At 47.4% G+C, this 18,446-nt stretch overlaps 1 protein-coding gene across 3 annotated transcripts in view; it reads left to right on the top strand.

Annotated features, from left to right (window-relative positions):
• Positions 1 to 3,954: 3,954 nt before the first annotated feature.
• LOC123511244 (protein phosphatase 1 regulatory subunit 3B-like) overlaps positions 3,955 to 18,446 on the top strand; it is a 23,821-nt gene continuing 9,329 nt past the window's right edge. The window contains exons 1-6 of one of the 3 annotated variants that reach the window (XM_045266956.1): positions 3,955 to 4,110; positions 11,508 to 11,830; positions 12,114 to 12,216; positions 12,448 to 12,588; positions 12,705 to 12,872; positions 13,265 to 14,446. In XM_045266956.1, coding sequence (XP_045122891.1) covers positions 11,514 to 11,830; positions 12,114 to 12,216; positions 12,448 to 12,588; positions 12,705 to 12,872; positions 13,265 to 13,651 — 1,116 coding nt within the window. In that variant the 5' untranslated portion in view covers positions 3,955 to 4,110; positions 11,508 to 11,513 and the 3' untranslated portion in view covers positions 13,652 to 14,446. Of the gene's footprint in view, positions 4,111 to 6,005; positions 6,287 to 11,507; positions 11,831 to 12,113; positions 12,217 to 12,447; positions 12,589 to 12,704; positions 12,873 to 13,264; positions 14,447 to 18,446 lie in introns of those variants that run through there. The other 2 variants (XM_045266954.1, XM_045266955.1) reach the window with 2 other exon arrangements.

The raw sequence follows: 18,446 nt of genomic DNA, 5'->3' as shown, positions 1-18,446 counted from the left end.
AGGGAGGTATCTGGAGGGCTGGAGAAGGAAGAACTGGAGAGAGCGAGGGAAGGAGGGAGCTGGTGAGGCAGGGGAGGACAGAAGGAAGGAGGGCAGAAGAGGAGGATCACCCGTCACTACTGCCTCCTCCCCCAAGAGTCACCTCCAAGGGACGCCAGCCCTCGAGGCTGTGGTGTTCCAGAGGCTGCCTTCCTCTCAAGGTCACACACACACACACACACACACACACACACACACACACACACACACACACACAAACAAACACTAATCTGGATCTTGTTACTGTGGTTATGGAAGTTTTTTTTTCATATCTATTACATTTTTTTTTTTTTTTAGATAACTACGAACAATGGAGTGTCAGTGCGTGTGTGCGTATGTGTATACAAGACTGTGCCACGGTACTGTACCATTATGGCTGCTGCTGTTGATGATGTTCATATTACTGTTTTAGAATATTTCCTACCATCGTTTTCTAGTTTTCCTTTTAATCCGATAATCATATCAAGTCAAGCAGAAAAACAAGCAGAAAGGCAGACAGACTGACAAGCAGACAGGCCGAGAAACCATCAGAATTTTATGCTTACACTATAAAAAAAAATAAACAAAACTGACGAGAGAGAGAGAGAGAGAGAGAGAGAGAGAGAGAGAGAGAGAGAGAGAGAGAGAGAGAGAGAGCGCAAACAACAAGCAACAGGTGTGGGCGGTAATCTTTCTACCTCCGGCGGACAAATTACAGAGCGCGCCTTGAGGCAACTGAAGAAGCCCCGGGGTTGCGAAGGGCGCGGAGTGGCGAAACAGTAACGAATGGGTTGGGAAAGTATGTTACTGTTATTGTTACCTGGTGGACTAACGGACAAGACGAGGTGAAATTCAGCGTCGCTTTACCTTTGCACAATTTCTGGCAGTGACAGGTGGGATGTGTTCAAGGTAGCAACAGGTGACTTTGCTCAAATGTTGCCAGAATTACTGACTATTTGGAGTATTGCCGTTTACCCGTAAACCCCCCTTATCTCTCTCTTGTTCTTTCTTTCTTTATTTTTCTTTTTGTTTCCCCTCTCTCAAGTCACGTCTCAGTTTCATGCAAGAAAGTAATACAAACACACTTGTCTCTTGCTCCTTGTCTCTTTGGCCTCGAGTTTGTGAGAGAGCAGAGGAACAGGTGGAAGTGTGATAACGCTTTTTTTTTTACGGAAGGGCGAGCCAAAGAAACAAGAAAAGGAAATAAGGGAAAAGAAAAAATCACGATGGTGCCTTGAATGTTTGCTTGCCCGCCCTCCCTTTCACCCGCCATCCCCTCTACGCCTGCTTGTGTACCCACACCCCTGCCCGCCCGTCGCCACCTCTCGACTAGGCACAAGAAAAGAAAATGTTTGTCAAGTAAATAAAAGCGTTGAGAAAGGAACAAAACCAGGAGCCACGACACACTTAGCTTTCCCTCCTGGAGCTTCGGCCAGATGAGAGAGAGAGAGAGAGAGAGAGAGAGAGAGAGAGAAATACTACGGATTCATCCTTGCCCTGCTTTTGTCACTTGCTTGTCTCTCTGTTTACTGATTGATTGAAGCGGCAAGAGGTGAAGGCAGTGGTGGCGGTGGTGGTGGTGGCGGTGACGATGGCGGTGCACATGTTGCTCGCCGGCGTTGCAAGGGATCACCTGGGAAGTCTTGGCCAGAACCCGAAGGCCGCTTGCATCTTTAGAATACATATTGCAGAAGGCCAGGAAGACAGTGGTCCTCTATAGATAGCGGTCTCTATGGAGTTTTTATTTTCTTACTTTACTTTCCTATTTCGAGAAGCGAATAGATAGATAGAGGTAAATAAATGGATGGGAACTATTAGCGACTTTGACACATGCGGGATGAAAAAACAAGAAGAGGATTGAATATCTCTCTCTCTCTCTCTCTCTCTCTCTCTCTCTCTCTCACACACACACACACACACACACACACACACACACACACACACACACTTAAAAAACTGATGAAATAAAACGAAAATCTCGTATTATATATATCTATATTCTAAAATTCTAGATCTCGTTTTCTTTCTCTACAATATCACCTCTTGACTGACTGTAGCTTCCTCTTCCTCTTCTTCACTCCTGCTTCCAACTGACAGTAAAGGATTATATATTAAAAGAAGGAAGGAGGAGGAGGAGTAGTGGACGATGGACAAGATTGGACACCTCCCATATCACCCGCCCGCCCCCCCACAGCCCATCTTCGTCCTCCAGTCCGTAGCGGGTAACCAGAACTGCACCGTAAGAGCCGAAGAATCAACAGCGCAGCATAAGACTGGTGGTGGTGTGGCTCAGTGGCTCGCCCCGCGCTACTTCCCTCCATCCCCGGTGTGTGTGTGTGTGTGTGTGTGTGTGATTCACTGTTTGATCTGCTGCAGTCTCTGACGAGACAGCCAGACGTTACCCTACGGAACGAGCTCAGAGCTCATTATTTCCGATTTTCGGATAGTCCTGAGACCAGGCACACACCACACACCGGAACAACAAGGTCACAACTCCTCGATTTACATCCCGTACCTACTCACTGCTAGGTGAACAGGGGCTGCACGTGAAAGGAGACACACCCAAATATCTCCAACCGGCCGGGGAATCGAACCCCGGTCCTCTGGCTTGTGAAGCCAGCGCTCTAACCACTGAGCTACCGGGTGTGTGTGTGTGTGAGAGAGAGAGAGAGAGAGAGAGAGAGAGAGAGAGAGAGAGAGAGAGAGAGACCGACCTGAAACAGCATCATAGAAAGTGATTTCAGGAATTCATCTCTGGCGCTCGTTTTTTGTTGGTACAGTAGTAGTAGTAGTAGTAGTAGTAGTAGTAGTAGTAGTAGTAGTAGTAGAAGTAGCAGAAGTAGTAGTAGTAATTGTAGAAGCATATAATGTCTTCAAAACAATAATAATAAAAATAACAATGATAATAATGATAATAATAATAATGATAATAATAATTATTATTATTATTGTAATGCTTCTAACACTACTACTACTACTGCTTCTACTATTACTACTGCTGCTACTACTACTACTGGTATTGATAATAATAACAATAACAATAATAGTAATAATAATTTATCATTATTATTATCATTATCATTATTTTCATTATTACAATGATACTGATAATAATAAGAGTAGGGGACGCAGAATGGTGGCACAAGGGAAAGGAAGGCGTAGTGCTGCGTCAGTGACGAGATGCAGCGTTCAGTTTGCATCAGCCTCACCACTCAGCAGGAACGAGGTGGTCACGTGACCACACCTTGGCTCCAGGCCCCCTACGGAATCCCCGCTGCCCCACTTACGGCCAAAATGGGATGCCCTTATCTAGCAGTGCATTCAAAGACCTGGGGCGCCATGCATATCGCGACGATGTACAGGCACCATGGCGATGCCCTCAGGGCTCTGTGGTAATAGACCTGCCTCAGTGTATAGCAAGATTTTCCCTCGGCACTTTGCGTCCTTGCATTGCCTTCTTCACCTGGTCCACCTGAAGCCGGACTCGCCTGGTCGTGAAGTGGCTCGGGCTGTGTGCCTGGCGGCCGGAGTGAGGTGTTTTCCCGGGTCATCCTGGGCCTCGGGGAGTGGATGGGGGACGCCTTTCCTTAGCGGCCCTGTTACCGAGGTGCTCAGGCTCTCGTCAGCTGAGAACGAGACAGACATGCTTGCTGATTGGTCGAAACCACACCCACGTTTTTGATTGGTTGTCGCCAGAGCACGTGAACACTGGGTGCTCGAGAGGAGGTAGGGCACCCCGCCGGGGATGCCTGCTGCCAGGCACACAGGACATTTGCCCTTTTTTACTTTCTCACTGGCCAATGGTGACGATGAAAATTATTCTATGCTTGACAATTAGACGTAGTGGTTATTAAAATCAATAACAATTTCCATGTAGCACAAGACAGCGCCAGGCAACGTGGCTGTGCGGTACGACAGCTTGGGTGAGTGCCACCTCGCCGATAGAAATGTTTTGGCGGCCTCGACGAGGATACGACAGTCAGTATAGGAGCTCTGGGCTTGGTGCACGTGGAGGAGCAGGCTGTGAACCGCTGTGTGTGGGATTGATTATCACAGCTGCTGTGTGTTGAATGAGCATTGCCCTTTCATACAGTAAGTGCCAGTGCCTTGCCGTGTGTGAGAGTGAGTGAATGACTGGCTGACAGCACACGGGTCAGTCGCATTACTCTTGGTGTTTGTTATTAAAAGGATGTTAATTCGTTGTCTGATAGTGTGATATCGTGTTAATGGCGATACGACAGCAGGATTGCAGAACGGAAGCACAAACTAGTGAAGCGTAAGCTTGGTTCCCACCAGTTAGTGGCGTTGACATGTGGTGGGAAGGTGCTTGCGTGAGTGTTTGTGTTTGACCGAGAGTGTATCCGAGTTGTCACGCCGCGGACTGACAGGGGAACGTCGAGTGAGGTCCCGGCAGTGACTCCTGAGAAGGTACTGGTGAACAGAGTGGGTGATTGCCTGCAGCGGCCGTCGCGGATCGCACGGGAGGCAAACTTGCGGGTGATTGTGTGTGAGGCGAGCCGCTTTGGTGGTGCGTGCGGGAGAGAGAGAGAGAATGAAAACGTGCGATAGTAAAGATAGAGTGAGGAACGTAATGTGTGTGTGTGTGTGCTTGAGAGAGAGAGTGCGCGAGCAGGTTATATCAACATTATTAACTTGTCAGTGTAAAGCTAAATTAGTATCGGTAGCCCTATGACAGTCCATCGTCTTGTTACAAAGGAGTTCAAGTGGCGACAAAGTCAGTGTGGGGAAGTGAGAGACCGAGGCGAGCGTCCTCTACTTCTCGGCCGAACCAGCTTAGCGACAGGCAAAGTGTGAGGGGACGGGCTGGGGGGGAGGACGAATGAAGGAAGACTCGAGGTTATGTAAAGAGCTTAAAATGGACTTGTGCTTGATAGGGGAGGGCTAAGTCTCTTATTTCGTGGGTAATTAATGTTTGTTTACATGTGGAGTGCGTGATTATTGAGTTGAACTTAGTTTATGTAGGGACGTATGCTTTATCATAAATGTGAGAGTAGTAGGTAGATGAGGGTTTTGTAGAGAAAGATACATAGAGTTAAAGAACCAAGGATCTGAGCAAAACTCGTGTAAAACACTAGGAAACTGCGAAATGGGTAGCACCGTAAGGGTGTGAACAGTCGTGGTGGTGGTGGCGGTGGAAGGAGCGTTTGGAAGGTCACCTCACTACCTAGCACCAGCCAACACCCGGCTAGGAAAGGGTTTTATAAGGGTAGCTTGTGTGTCAGGTGTGTGCTGAGGTGAGAGCTGAGCTGCCACCTGCCACCTCACCACCTCGGCAGTCTCTGTGTGTGTTTGTGTTTTTTTTTTTCTTTCTATCTATCTATCTATCTATCTATCAATCTGTTCCAATATAGTATAGTTAAGCAGTCTCTCTCTCTCTCTCTCTCTCTCTCTCTCTCTCTCTCTCTCTCTCTCTCTCTCACGTTGCTTCTTTGGCGACGAGTGTCTTTGTAGGACAGTGTTTGACTCGCGAGTGTGGTGAGTTCGAATCTGGTTCAAGGCTGCCCTCGTACTTCTAACCGGTACCTTAATGTTGTCATGATTATTCCGGCGCCGTAGCTATATGTTTACTATTTCCCTTTCCATCGTCTCTATTAACCACAAAAGTACTAAGTGAACAAATACGCGAATCTCGAACAATTCTAAAAAAAAAAAGTCTACTTGATATGAGCAGTAATTAACATAATCAAAATTAAGCAGATTTTCATAATAACGAAACTGCGTTCAAGAATGTTCATTAGTAACCACTGAATCATCTAGAGAGAGAGAGAGAGAGAGAGAGAGTTCCAGTGCGTCATTCACTGAGGGGAGAGATGGAGGAGACGGTGGGAACGTTCGGAACGGAAGCATCAAAGAGGAGAGAGAAGAGGATAGATGAGATATTTTGGGTGGTGTGGGTGGGTGGGTGGGTGGGGTTGCTGGGTAGACCTGAGATACCCTCCTCCTTGTCTCCCTCATCTACCCCCAATACACACCCCCTCCCCCCTTCTCCCTCCTCCTTGAACGCTGGGTGCTGGATGGAAGGGTCGAGTGTGTCAGTGTGCGGTGTGTGCCTGCAGTCGGTCGCTGGAGTTCGAGAGGGCATCGTTCAGTCACTCGCCTCGCCCTTTCCTCCTAAACCACGCCTCTCGAAGCCAAGCACGAACACGGTGACGACCCTCAGGCAAACTTAATCTCCGAGTCGTGCATGGGGGTCGTCCAGTGTTCGACCAACAGTGATTGTCGTGTGGACTTAGCCAAAATCCCAAAGGTTGGTGGTGGTGTAGTGTGGTGATGATGAACTTTGATTTTTTTATAACATAGTGGTGATGTGGTGTTGTGATTGACTGATGGTGGTGGTGGTGGGACTGTTGTATCATACATAGCCTAAAGTGACTGATTTGTGAAAGTTTGTATAGTGAGTGGTGATGGTGGTGGTGGTGTGGTGATGGTAAGTAACAATATGGTAGCAAGTGTGGATGTGTGGTGACAGTGTATGATGGTGGTGGTGGTGATGAATGTTTGTATTGGTGACTGGTGATGGGTATCTGGGAGTGATGGGTAATGGTGTGTGTGGTTGATGGTAGTGGTGTAGATGATGGTGAAACATGGTAAATAATAGAAGCAGTTGTAGTAGTAGTAGTAGTAGCAGTATGGTGGATAGGGTTTAATCGCAGTTGTAGTGGCAGTAGTTGTACTATATAGTAAAAGTAGTTGTGTTATAGTAGTAACCGTAGTAGCTGTAGTAGTGGTAACTTATAGTATTAGCAATTGTAAATGGTGGATGGTTTTTAAAAGTCGTATTAATGGTGGTGGTGGTGGTGGTAGTAGTGCGTGTGGCAACCCAGCTGTCTTATCGGCCGGACTGACACCCACCACTGCCGGTTAAGAAAGCAACATCAGGCATTCGTAGCCCTCACATAGTTATATTACTTTATCCCTCCACTTGCTAACACATCACCAATGCTAACAGGTGTAGGAGCTTAGACTGCACCGGTACTACACCCCTACACGGCTGCCACTTGTGCTACACCTGTCATTGGAACGCCATAACAAAGGTGATTCCAAAATAACACGCTCATTTAAAGAAACAACGAATCAAAATGCCTCGAATACCACAGCTTAGAATTTCATAAAGTATCGGTAATTTTTAATACGTTTGCTGTGAGAAGAGTCAATTTTCATCTGCATCCGTGTTGGGTGTGAGTCTGTTGCCGGGTGGTGGAAGCGGTGATGGTGGTGTCCTCCCGCCCCCACCACTACCACCACCACCATCACCTCTCTGGCGCCGCTCAGGCTGTCCGGGGCAACGGAGCGGGGGTTACACAGCAGCGCCGCTCCCGCCCCATGTCACCTGTTGCAGCCACCTTCAGGAAATGTTTGAAGGAGACTGTGTGACTGGGGCTTGATGCGGTGACTGCTCTCTCTCTCTCTCTCTCTCTCTCTCTCTCTCTCTCTCTCTCTCTCTCTCTCTCTCTCAACTTCTTATTTAAGGATTGTTATCTAATGAAGTATTTCTTACCCGTTGCCGTGTGTGTGTGTGTGTGTGTGTGTGTGTGTGTGTGTGTGTGCGTGCGCAACATCCGGTGGAATGATATTACTTCAGTGAACTCTATGTACTCCGTCGCTATCGTCACTGCTAAGAGAGAGAGAGAGAGAATAAGAGATGGGAGTTTGTTCAGCTGACTCTTCTCTCACGTAAATTAGTGCATATTTCACATTAGTACGAACAGAGAGAGGGTTTTTGGGGGGCAGCGGAGTCTACATAGGCGTGGGGATGGGCGGGGTGGGCGTCGCGGGCGGCTGGGCAGGAGTCAAGTTGCCGCGCCAAACAGGAAACTTACCTGCCCGGGGACCAGGTTATGGGGCTCCACTCGTGACAAAGAAGCGAGAGGTGCGCCCAACTTCACTTACTTGCCTCCTCCTCCTCCTCAATTTACCCTGTCTTTCTCATGCCTCTCTTCTTCCACCTTCCCCCACTTCATCCATCCTGTTTTTCTCTGAGTTTTTTCTTACCTATCTAATACCTCCTCCTCCTCCTCCTCCTCCTCCTCCTCTTCTTCTTTCTCTATAATTTCGTCATCCCTTTCCTGCCTTCTCTTCTTTGACTCATTTGTGTTTAACCTCCTTCACTGTGTGTTTTATTTCCTCCCTGTATTTACTAACACATGTCATTGCTCTGCCGTGCCTTCATTTTCTCATTTCCTTATTTACTTGGAGGGTGGCAAAATAGATTGGTTAAAACACACACACACACACACACACACACACACACACACACACACACACACACACACACACAGTATTTATAATGAACGAATATTTGCTGATCTATCAGTGAACTTTTCAACACGCTCGTCTCGTATCAACAAAGTTCGACACTCACAAGCTGCATCTTCTGCGTCTCAGGTTACAAAACTCTTTCACGGGTGACTTGCCGAGGAAGAATGGAGCTGTGTGAGAGAGAGAGAGAGAGAGAGAGAGAGAGAGAGAGAGAGAGAGAGAGAGAGAGAGAGAGAGGGAGAGAGGGGGGAGGGAGTGAAGGGTGAGAGAGGACGAAAAGGAGGAGGGTGAGGAGGGTCTCGTGTTTGCTGATGCGAACTTTAAGAAGATAAATTTATAAAGTTTTTTCTTCAAATATAAGGGTGTTGAGCGAAATAGCAAGAGAGAGAGAGAGAGAGAGAGAGAGCAAACATTAAGATGCAGTGTTGTTCTGGACGACTGAAGGAGTAACAAAGAAATATAATAGCGACGTGGAAGTGCGTGTCATTAAATATGTAACTGTTGAATACTTTCTACTTGAGCCTTTCTTATTAGGGGCTTAATTACCAACGTCAGGAGAGCGTGGGAAGGAAGGAGAGAGAGAGAGAGAGAGAGAGAGAGAGAGAGAGGAAGGGTTAAGACTGGATGTTAAGAGAAGGGAGGATGCACTAGAGGTATGGAGTACAGACGAAGGACGCAGACTTAACGAAGGGATAAGGAGAAGATGAGGAAGGAATGGGAGAAGGATGAGGTAGGGATATGCGGAAAGGAAAAACAATGTGAGGGGATGAGAGTGGGAGGAGGGAGGAAAATGATGCAGAAAGGAGGAAGGAGCGCTAGATGATGATGTAGTACCCGCACCACTATAGTTCATGGTTACCTCAAGGGGAGGGTAAGCGTACAACACGAAGGGACGATAAATGTAAAAAAAAGAAATGACAAAAAAAGGGGTAGAAATACATAAGTTAGTGTTTACGAGTGTCCTTGTGAATGAGAAGTGAAAAGTCTGGTAGCAGCAGTAACACCAGTAGTAGTAGTAGTAGTAGTAGTAGTAGTAGTAGTAGTATAGTAGTAGTAGTAGTAGTAGTAGTAGTAAGAAATTGCTGAGAATGAGAGAAAATGGCAGGAAGGGAAGGGAGATAGGATAAAGAAAAGGAATATAAGAGAGACAGGAAAACAGTGAGAGGGAGAAGGGCCAGAGAATATATATCAGTGTAAGGAAGCAAGACAGATAAGAGAACACATATGAATAGCATAGATTGAAAGGAGGTAAGTGTAACGGGAGGAGGAGGAGGAGGAGGTGGCGGCAAGGAGAGGGATTATGAAGAAGGGGTAGGTGTGAGGGAGTGGGGGAGAGTGGAAGGAAAGAGACCTTACGCGGCCACACGCAGCAGGAGGCAGCGACCTTGGCCTTGGTTCCCGTCCTTCCTGTGTGTGTGTGTGTATGCAGCCTGTAAAATTCTCGCGGCCGCCACTTCTAAAGGTTGGCCGCCGCAACGTGAGAGAAACTACCAGACAGAGAGAGAGAGAGAGAGAGAGAGAGAGAATTAGCCACGTGTTCCTGCTTGAAACGTTAAGTCCACTAAACCTGACCATGAATCAAATATACGTAAAAAAAATAATAAATAAATAAAAAAAATACCAGGAGAAGAAGTAAGAGTAAGATGAGGAAGACCTGCACAACTTTAAGGAATAAGATTTATGTCACGCCTTGCTGCCGGGTTAGAGGGATGGGGAGAGGAAGGGAGGGAGAGGGGAAGCTTGAGTCACGGTTCACTGGGAGGGAGAAGATATGGAAGCGCCGAAGAAGAGAGAAAAAAAGGGATTGGGGAGTTAGTGAAGCCATTGAAGGGAGAGGGAAGGAAGGATATATTAGAGGAAGAGGAAAATGAGAGGAGGTGGATTGAAAACAGGGACAGGTAAAAGGTAGGAAGTTACGTTATGTTCTTACCTGAGATACACCCTCACCTGTCCTCCCCGGCCCTCACCTTACTTGTGCGGAAGTGGCTGCAGCGCCCGGGGGAGGAGGGAAGAAGAAGAAAAAAAATAGATGACAGGCAAGAACTTTCATCCTGAGTTAAGAAATAGTGACTAGACGCAATATTTTTTTTCCTTCGGTGGCTGACAAGAGGAGGAAGAGAAGATGGAGGAGGAGGAGGAGGAGGAGGAGAGTGAAAGTTGCAAGACCTTAGTGACCTCCCCTTCCTCTCTCGAGTCCCTTGCAACCTCATGACGTCACCCAGACCTCGTTCCATTCATACACCAGGAAGGAGGAGGAGGAGGAGGTGGTGGTGGTGGTGGTGGGTGTAGCGACATGCCTGAATTGGTGAAGTACAATACTTGAAAGATCACCAAGTTATCTGCTGTTCCTGACATTGGTGATGAAAGAAGAGGAGGAGGGGGAGGAGGAGGAAAGATGAGTCACAGGCAGAGAAGTGAGGGTCGCATTGATAGATGAAGAGTGATGGTGAAGATCGGAATGTTCATAGAAAAATATTTGAATTTCAGCTAGAGAGAGAGAGAGAGAGAGAGAGAGAGTAATAATGAATGCTAGTCACAAGTTCCATAGCCCTCGGAAGGTCCGTCATTGAAGTTTTATGTAGGGCAGAGTAAGGTGGGCGGCGGGAGGGGGAGTGGGGAGCGGACTAGCTGGGATAGGAGGGGCGAGGGGAGGCGATGTCAGGTCCTGAAGTGGTGTGACCTTATCTGTGACCTTATCGTCAGATCCGGAGGTGGCCAGAGTAAGATAGCGAGGCTGATAAGGGTTGTCATGGCGCTGTTTATGCAAGCTAATGCGTCTTGTGGGATACTACTACTATTATACCTGTTTTTTTTTTTCTTGTGTGTGTGTAAATTTATGAAAGTAATTTCTAGGAGGGCTTAAATCAATGTTTTTTATCGTATTTGTCTCGGTTTTTTTTTCTGCTTCCACATGATTTAAAACTTTCATTTTTCGTGTGTGTCCATCAATCCATTATTCATTTCGTGCATCCTCCCACCACACACCACAGCTATCCCACCATTACACATACCATCCCCCAACACACACACACACACACACACACACACACACACACACACACACACACACACACACACACACACACACATTGCATGCACTCCTCCCTGCACTCATTCCTGGAAAAAACAGAGCACGCAAACTTGACCCAACCTAGCCTAACAGTGAATCAGTCAACCCTGCCTTCACGCGCCTCCTCTCTCCTCCCCAGGGCCTGATGACAACTTTGATGATGCCGAGCGACTACGGTGCGGAGATGTACCTTGGCTCCTCTCCCGTCCTCACCTCCGGGTACCTCGCCTCCCAGCCCTTCATACATGACTACACCACCCGCCTGTCCTCCCTCCAGACAGCCCCCACCCCCCTCCAGGCCACCCCGCTCCAGGCCAGCCCCCTCCACTCCTTTTGGAGCACCGGCACCCAATCATGCGGCGCCATGGTCAACGGGAACAGCTTCAGGAACACTTTGGATAACAGTCACCTCAGTTGTTCCTCAGCGTACGCGAACGAAATCGGTGTGAGGAGAAGTTTCAGGTCAGTTCAGAGAGAGAGAGAGAGAGAGAGAGAGAGAGAGAGAGAGAGAGAGAGAGAGAGAGAGAGAGATCTTCCAAGTCTCAAGTCTATTTAAACGTGACTTTATAATTTGACAAAAAAAAAAATACATCCTGCTGTTCTCATCTAATTCGTGTCGTCTTCTTTTTTTTTTCATCCTCCTTCCTCCTTCCCCTCCTTCCTCCCCTTGTCCTCCCCAACATCCTTTCCTTCGTCCCTTCACCTCCTCCCCTACACCTGCGCCTCCTTTCCTCTCGCCTCACAGGTCAGCAAGTCGACGGTCACCTTCCAAAAAGAAGCTGGATAAGCTGACGCTGCAGCCCATCAAGTCTTGCCTGGTGGCCCGACAGGACGAGGGAGAGCCCGAGGTGAGAGAGAGAGAGAGAGAGAGAGAGAGAGAGATTTAATTATGATGCAATGCAGGAACTTCATGACGAGACACCACAATCATGTGAACCAGAGACAGACAGACGGGCAGATATATGCAGACGGAGACACAAATGGCTTTAATTCTCATGCGATATACAACAAGCCAGGCATCGGAGCGCATCAAAAAAGTATATTCACCGCCTTTCTTCCCTTCTCGTGTCCCTCAACAGCAGCTGGGCGCCGTGTCTCCCACCAGACTAAAAAAGAAGGTGGTGTTCGCCGATACTCAAGGTCACCCGCTCACAGAGATCCGCGTCCTTACAGAAAGACCAGACTGCCCCCCAAGATGGACCGCCGACTTCCTTGAGCAGGTGAGTATAGCGAAAGAGAGAGAGAGAGAGAGAGAGAGAGTAACTGTACGTGTATGTGATTCTGCATGTCTCGGCCCACCTCTCAACAGCCACCCCTCTTCACCTGCCGCCTACAGGTGACCGGGGGAGCCAAGGCGGAGGCAGTGGCGGACCAGTGGGAATTGGCGTTTGCTCAGCCTGCCTCTGACTACATCGGCATGAAGGCGAGACTGGAGCGGGACAATGTTTGCTTGGAGAACGTGATGATCAAGGAGGCTGAGGGCAACATTGCGGGCACTGTCAAGGTAAGAGAAAGATGGTCCGCTACGAGTATAAACTGAAGGGATGGTATTTGTAATGTTGTGATGACAGTTGTAGTAGTAGTTGTATGGTAGTAACAGTAGTGGATGTAAGAATAGCTGGGTTCTCTACTTTTTTACTCATATTCCATTTTTAAATTTATAGTTCATTGCATATTATTAGGGTTTTGTGATCAATGCAGGTGATTTGTTGAGTGTATTGGCGCTGTATACAGTCCTTCCAATCTCCAGTTAGATATTCCTCCTTTCCTTCAGTTCTTCTTTCACTGACGTTCCTTAGTCACCTACAATAACAAACTCTGGAGTGTTGTCATTGTTAGCATTTAAGTGTCTTCTCTCACTCGTGGGTTCTCATGTTCCCCTCCTCGCCGCCTCAGGTCCGCAATCTGTCATACAACAAGACGGTCAAGGTAAGGTTCACCATAGACAACTGGGGTTCCCACGAGGACATCGAGGCTACGTATGTCCCCTCTCGTTGCACAGCCACGGGCGCCTCTTACGACCTGTATGACACCTTCTCCTTCATCCTTCCCCTGCCGGTGTCCACGCAAGCAGACAAGATCGAGTTCTGCGTGTGCTTCTCCAGCGACAACGTGGAGTACTGGGACAACAACAACAGCAAGAACTACGTGGTCGTATCGTTCAGACCCAAGGTCAGCCCCATGGAGGGGAAGCCCAAGGACGTGTACGACGTGCACATAGACGCCTGGAGCGAGTTTGCGTCCTGGAACCACTTGAACATCAACGACTCCCCGTACTGGTGAGGACACTCGGCGCAGGAGCAACAAGGGATCACGCACCGGAACGCAACAAGCCGAAACTGAACAAGACACGGATAAAACAGAGTTAGGGAGAAGGGAAAATTAAGAAAGAGAGAGATATAAGAAGACAGAGTGAAAGTTACAAGTAGGGTACCTAGAAGGAGAGATAGAGAGAGAGAAATGTCATTAGAAATGGAAGTGTTACACAGTCGCAGCCTGTAGTTCCATAGCTGTGGTGTGGTGGTGCTACAACTACACGTTGGTATTGTCATGCTGGTATCTTATCCCCTGTAAGAAAGCGATTCATACACAAGGAAGAGATTTTATTGAAGAATGAGTGCTGCTTGTGGTCGCCTGCACATGATACACGATACACCCACACATGCAGTGGAAGAAGGGAATAACTTGAGAATTGCATACATGGAGCCCCACGCTAAGAAAATTAAAAGAAAATAATAAATAAAGCCTAATATTAACTCCCTATACATAATCACCTTTAGAAATGTGTTATCAGCGAGAGAAGAAAAGATCATGTAAATATGTAACAAGTCAAGAGAAGTGGTGAGTGAGTGTGTTGTACACCGGCGGCGAGGTCTTCGTCAGCGCCTACAGGTAGCTGCATAAGGCTCCAGTAACCCCTGGGTCGAGGATAGTGGTGGAGGAGTTGCCTTGCGGGTTCTTCCGTCGGCCCCTCCTTCAAGCCTCATGAGCCGCACGAGGGGCCTCAGGGGGCGTGGGTCACCAAGAAAGACTCGGAACCCGTCGGACATCGGTAGCGTGACAGCAGCGATGTATTAGGTGAGTTGAGAGTTTTCTTACCTCTTCTATCTAGCATTTTGTTATTTTTTTTTATTTCGTATTTTTTCTTTTCATTACGTTTCTCTTGTCTGTTCTATTTCATTGTAAATGTTTTCTTTTGTTTTGCCTGATTTTTTTTTATTATTTATATTATGACGATATTGTGTGTGTGTGTGAGAGAGAGAGAGAGAGAGAGAGAGAGAGAGAGAGAGAGAATAGGGGCAAGAACAGACAGAAATCCCATGTAGTTTTAGTTTGGATCGATACAGTTTACAATTACATTTTAGTCGTTTGTCTGGCGGTTGCTTTGGTTGTTTTTATTAGCGTTGTTATTGTGTTGTCATTCTTCTGTCTCGCGGTGTCCCTGCGTGTTTAAGTACGAGCATTCTGTCTCCTGGCGCCATCCCAACATCCCTCGTGCAGTCTGCTGGCTCTGGGATAGAATTCTTCTCGGCCAGGATGTGTGAACAGAGAAGGCAAGAGAAGTGGTGAGATGGAAGGAAAATTAAAGCGAGTAGTGGTGTGTAGAAGCGTCCATAAAGGAGGAGAGTAGGACAGTAAGCAAGGAAAAATGAGGTAAAACTATCAGAGAGAGAGAGAGAGAAGTAGGAAAAAGTGGAGGATGAGATTGTGTTGAATGGTTAATAAAGCAGTAGATTAGGACATAAGAATGAGTCAGGACCACACACACACACACACACACACATACACACTCAAATTATGATCCACAGTTAAGAAAAAATAGCAGAAAAAAGTTAATACGTAGTATTAGATGCATCTGTAACTTACTGCTGCAGGTGGTGGTGATAATAGTGGTAGTAATGGTAGAAGTGGAGGAGGAAACCTGGGCGCGACTGTACTTAACATATCTTGGCTCGTGTATCCTTCTCTTACCCCCCCGTCTTTATTTGCCCCTAGTACCCCTCACCTCCCCTCACTAGCGCGTGTCCAAGCACCGAAAACAGTAACCATCCCCCAGCTGTTAGTGAGCTGTCAAGGCAGGCATGTGAAGGAGAGGTGTTGGTGGGGAGGGAGGGAGAGGGAAGGGACAAAGGGCTGTGAGGCAAGCAAGGGAGAGGCGTTCTTGGATAGCGTTCAATGCCGATAAGAATGAGGGCATGACTGGCCAAGAGTTAAAACGACAGTGCACTCGTGTAGAAATTATTATTATTAAAGAAAACGTGGGAAGGAGAGTAAGGAGGCGTGCGTGCCAGGAAGATACTTGGGTGCTAAAGTACGAGTTATGTTTACCTGGGAACGCCAAAAGCACATGAGTCTGTTCCGTTCCAACCGAGGACAAGGAGGCAGTGGTCCCTGATGCTAATGCTGATGATGATGGTGCTAGTGGTGGAGTTGGTGGGCAGATATTTGTGTGAGCTTTCCCTTAGTAATGATGATAATAGAATAACAAGTTTGCGTGAGTTAGTTTACGATAGTGTGAAGGAAAGAAAGTTAATGACTAAATATGAAATAGGATCTAGGTGAGCCTTGGAGAACATTGTAGGGAAGAAAAGAGACTTACCGAGAATACTCAAGAAAAGAACAAGAACGACAATGCCAGTAGAGGATGAGAAAGAATAACTAAACAGAAGAAAAGAGAAAAGGCAAAGTTTGGACGGAAAAGAGAAAAGAAAAATAGAAAAGAGGGAGGACAGGAAGATGGAAATGGCGAAGTTGGCTAAGCGATGGTTGGTGAGAGAGAGAGAGAGAGAGAGAGAGAGAGAGAGAGAGAGAGAGAGAAGCTGGTAGGTGGCAAAGGAGGAGAATTTGGCAAGCTCATGAATAAGGGGAGATAGGCTGGCTTAGGGAAGACCGTATGGGGGCTGAGGGGTGTAAGAGAGGATTATAGAAAGCTGGCAAGGGAGGGATGAAGGGAAAGCGAGGCAAGGGACAGAGGAAAGGCCTGTGGCAAGGAAGGGAACAACTCAGTGTGCTAATAAACAAACTATTTCCTATTTCGTTCCCGTAAGTAAATTGTTGAAGTTTGTTGGGTGGAATTAGGGCTCCTCTCTCTCTCTCTCTCTCTCTCTCTCTCCTTAAGCTAACATTTCTTACTCTAATTCCTTAAATCAATCAGCCTTTATGACATTCGATATTTCCATTTGTCTCCTTTGTGTGTGTGTGTGTGTGTGTGTGTGTGTGTGTGTGTGTGTGACCCCGAAAAAGGACGTAAGGAGGTCTATAGGTGAATGGAAGTCTCGCCGTGGTGTGTGTGTGTGTGTGTGTCTGGCTGGTGTCTGGTGGGAGTGGTGAGTCTAGACAGCGTGGACTCGTGGGAGGGGAGGGAGGTTGGCTTGGGAATATTTGGAGGCTTAGGGTAGGCCTACTGGCGGCTCGTGTTGGTGTCAGAAGCCGCCATAATATCTATTTTTTATTCCCTTCCTTTTTCTTCGTTTATTTCTCGCTACGATATTATTATTTATTTTTATTCTGCATTGGTTTTAAAATTTCGGTTGCACTTCGATTATTTGCTTCTTTTGGTACCGATTTTCCTCGTGTGTGTGTGTGTGTGTGTGTGTGTGTGTGTGTACTGTGTGTGTGTCTGGGTGGGTTTGACACCCCGCCCCCCGCGTCCGTCCTCTGGGAAGAAAATTTAGCCATTCCTTCCTCTTTTCCTTCCTCCCTCCTCCTCCTCCTCCTCCCTGTCCTCCTCCTCCTCCTCCTCCCCGTCCTCCTCCTCCTCCTCCTCCTCCTGTCCACTGCCACCCAGAACCAAACACACCCACCATTGTCCACTTAGGCCTCGGCGTTTAATCCCCTTCAAGCACGCAGGTGGCGGCGGGGGCGTTCCCTGTCGTCTATTAACTAATCTCCCGCCCCGTCAGCGCCTCGCCTCCTGCCGCCGCCAAGCCAAACAAAACTTCAATGCACCGCCGGAGCTTAAAGAATTTTCAATTTTCTAAAGCGTTTTTCTTTGCCACTTGGTATTAAAGTAAGAGGGAGGAAGAGGTATTTTTAGGTTTTTCTTTACATTTTAGGTTATAAATTATATAAAAAAAGAGGGAGAAAAGATTAAAAGACAGATGTTCGTGTTGATTTTCTTCTTCGTGAGAAAGAAGGACGAAAAACAAGGATGTGGAGGAGAAAAAGGACAGCTAAAAAAGAAAGAAGGAAGAAAATTACAATGCTAAGAAAATAGATTAGATAAAGGAATAGTAACGTTGGATGTAATGATCGAGAGTGATTGTGATGGCAGTGGTGCTCGTTGGAATCTGCTGGCCCAGCCTCTCCACTTAACAGGGTGCTCATCTACTACTGGCAGGAGGGAGAGACTGCTTCACTGCTTGATTTGATTGCTTAAATGCCTCATAATAACGGGGTCATATGGCGCCAGTGGTCAGTCTGTCACGCAGCTAATCAGTCACTTTGTATACTCAGGTCGTCAGTCCCGTGCTTCTCTCGAGTGGTGATCTCATGGTTTAGTCACGTGCGATATTTCTCCCATTAGCCAGAGCGTCACTTAGTCAGCCAGCCAGTTATAGTCACACAGGCAACCGTTAGGTGGTCAGGTGTAGGCCAGCAGTGATTCCCTCAAGCAGGAAGTCAGGCACCAGACAGGCCGTGAATCAAGCTTAATAGTTGCACAGATTACTTGTCAGGGACTTGATAGCAGCCTGTGGTGAGAGAAAACAAGCGTGGCAGTACTGACCGGCACACTTACACACTCAGTCAGTCAAGTGAAACAGCGAGTGAATGAGTGAGTGTGTGAGTACATCAGTGTAGCCTTGAGTCCATGCAAGTATCAGCGATAACGGACCATCAACATAGACATCATAGAGGAGGACACTCAGATTACATTATTATTCTACACTTGCTTGGTATACCTTCCTCTTCCTCCCCCCTAAACCACCACCACCACCATTACTAGCTTTTCACCACCCTCCTCCTCCTCCTCCTGTCCTCCTTACCCTCGTGCACTGCAATGTCCTCGTCCTATTTCTCTTCCTCCTCCTCCTCTTCCTCTTCCAACCCCGGCTATAGTCAGAGCCTGCAGGTCTAG

Source organism: Portunus trituberculatus, chromosome 31 (genome assembly GCF_017591435.1).
Source record: "Portunus trituberculatus isolate SZX2019 chromosome 31, ASM1759143v1, whole genome shotgun sequence".
NCBI lineage: Eukaryota > Metazoa > Arthropoda > Malacostraca > Decapoda > Portunidae > Portunus > Portunus trituberculatus.
The sequence above is the reverse complement of the archived record's forward strand: the minus strand, read 5'-3'. Positions and strand labels throughout refer to the sequence as shown.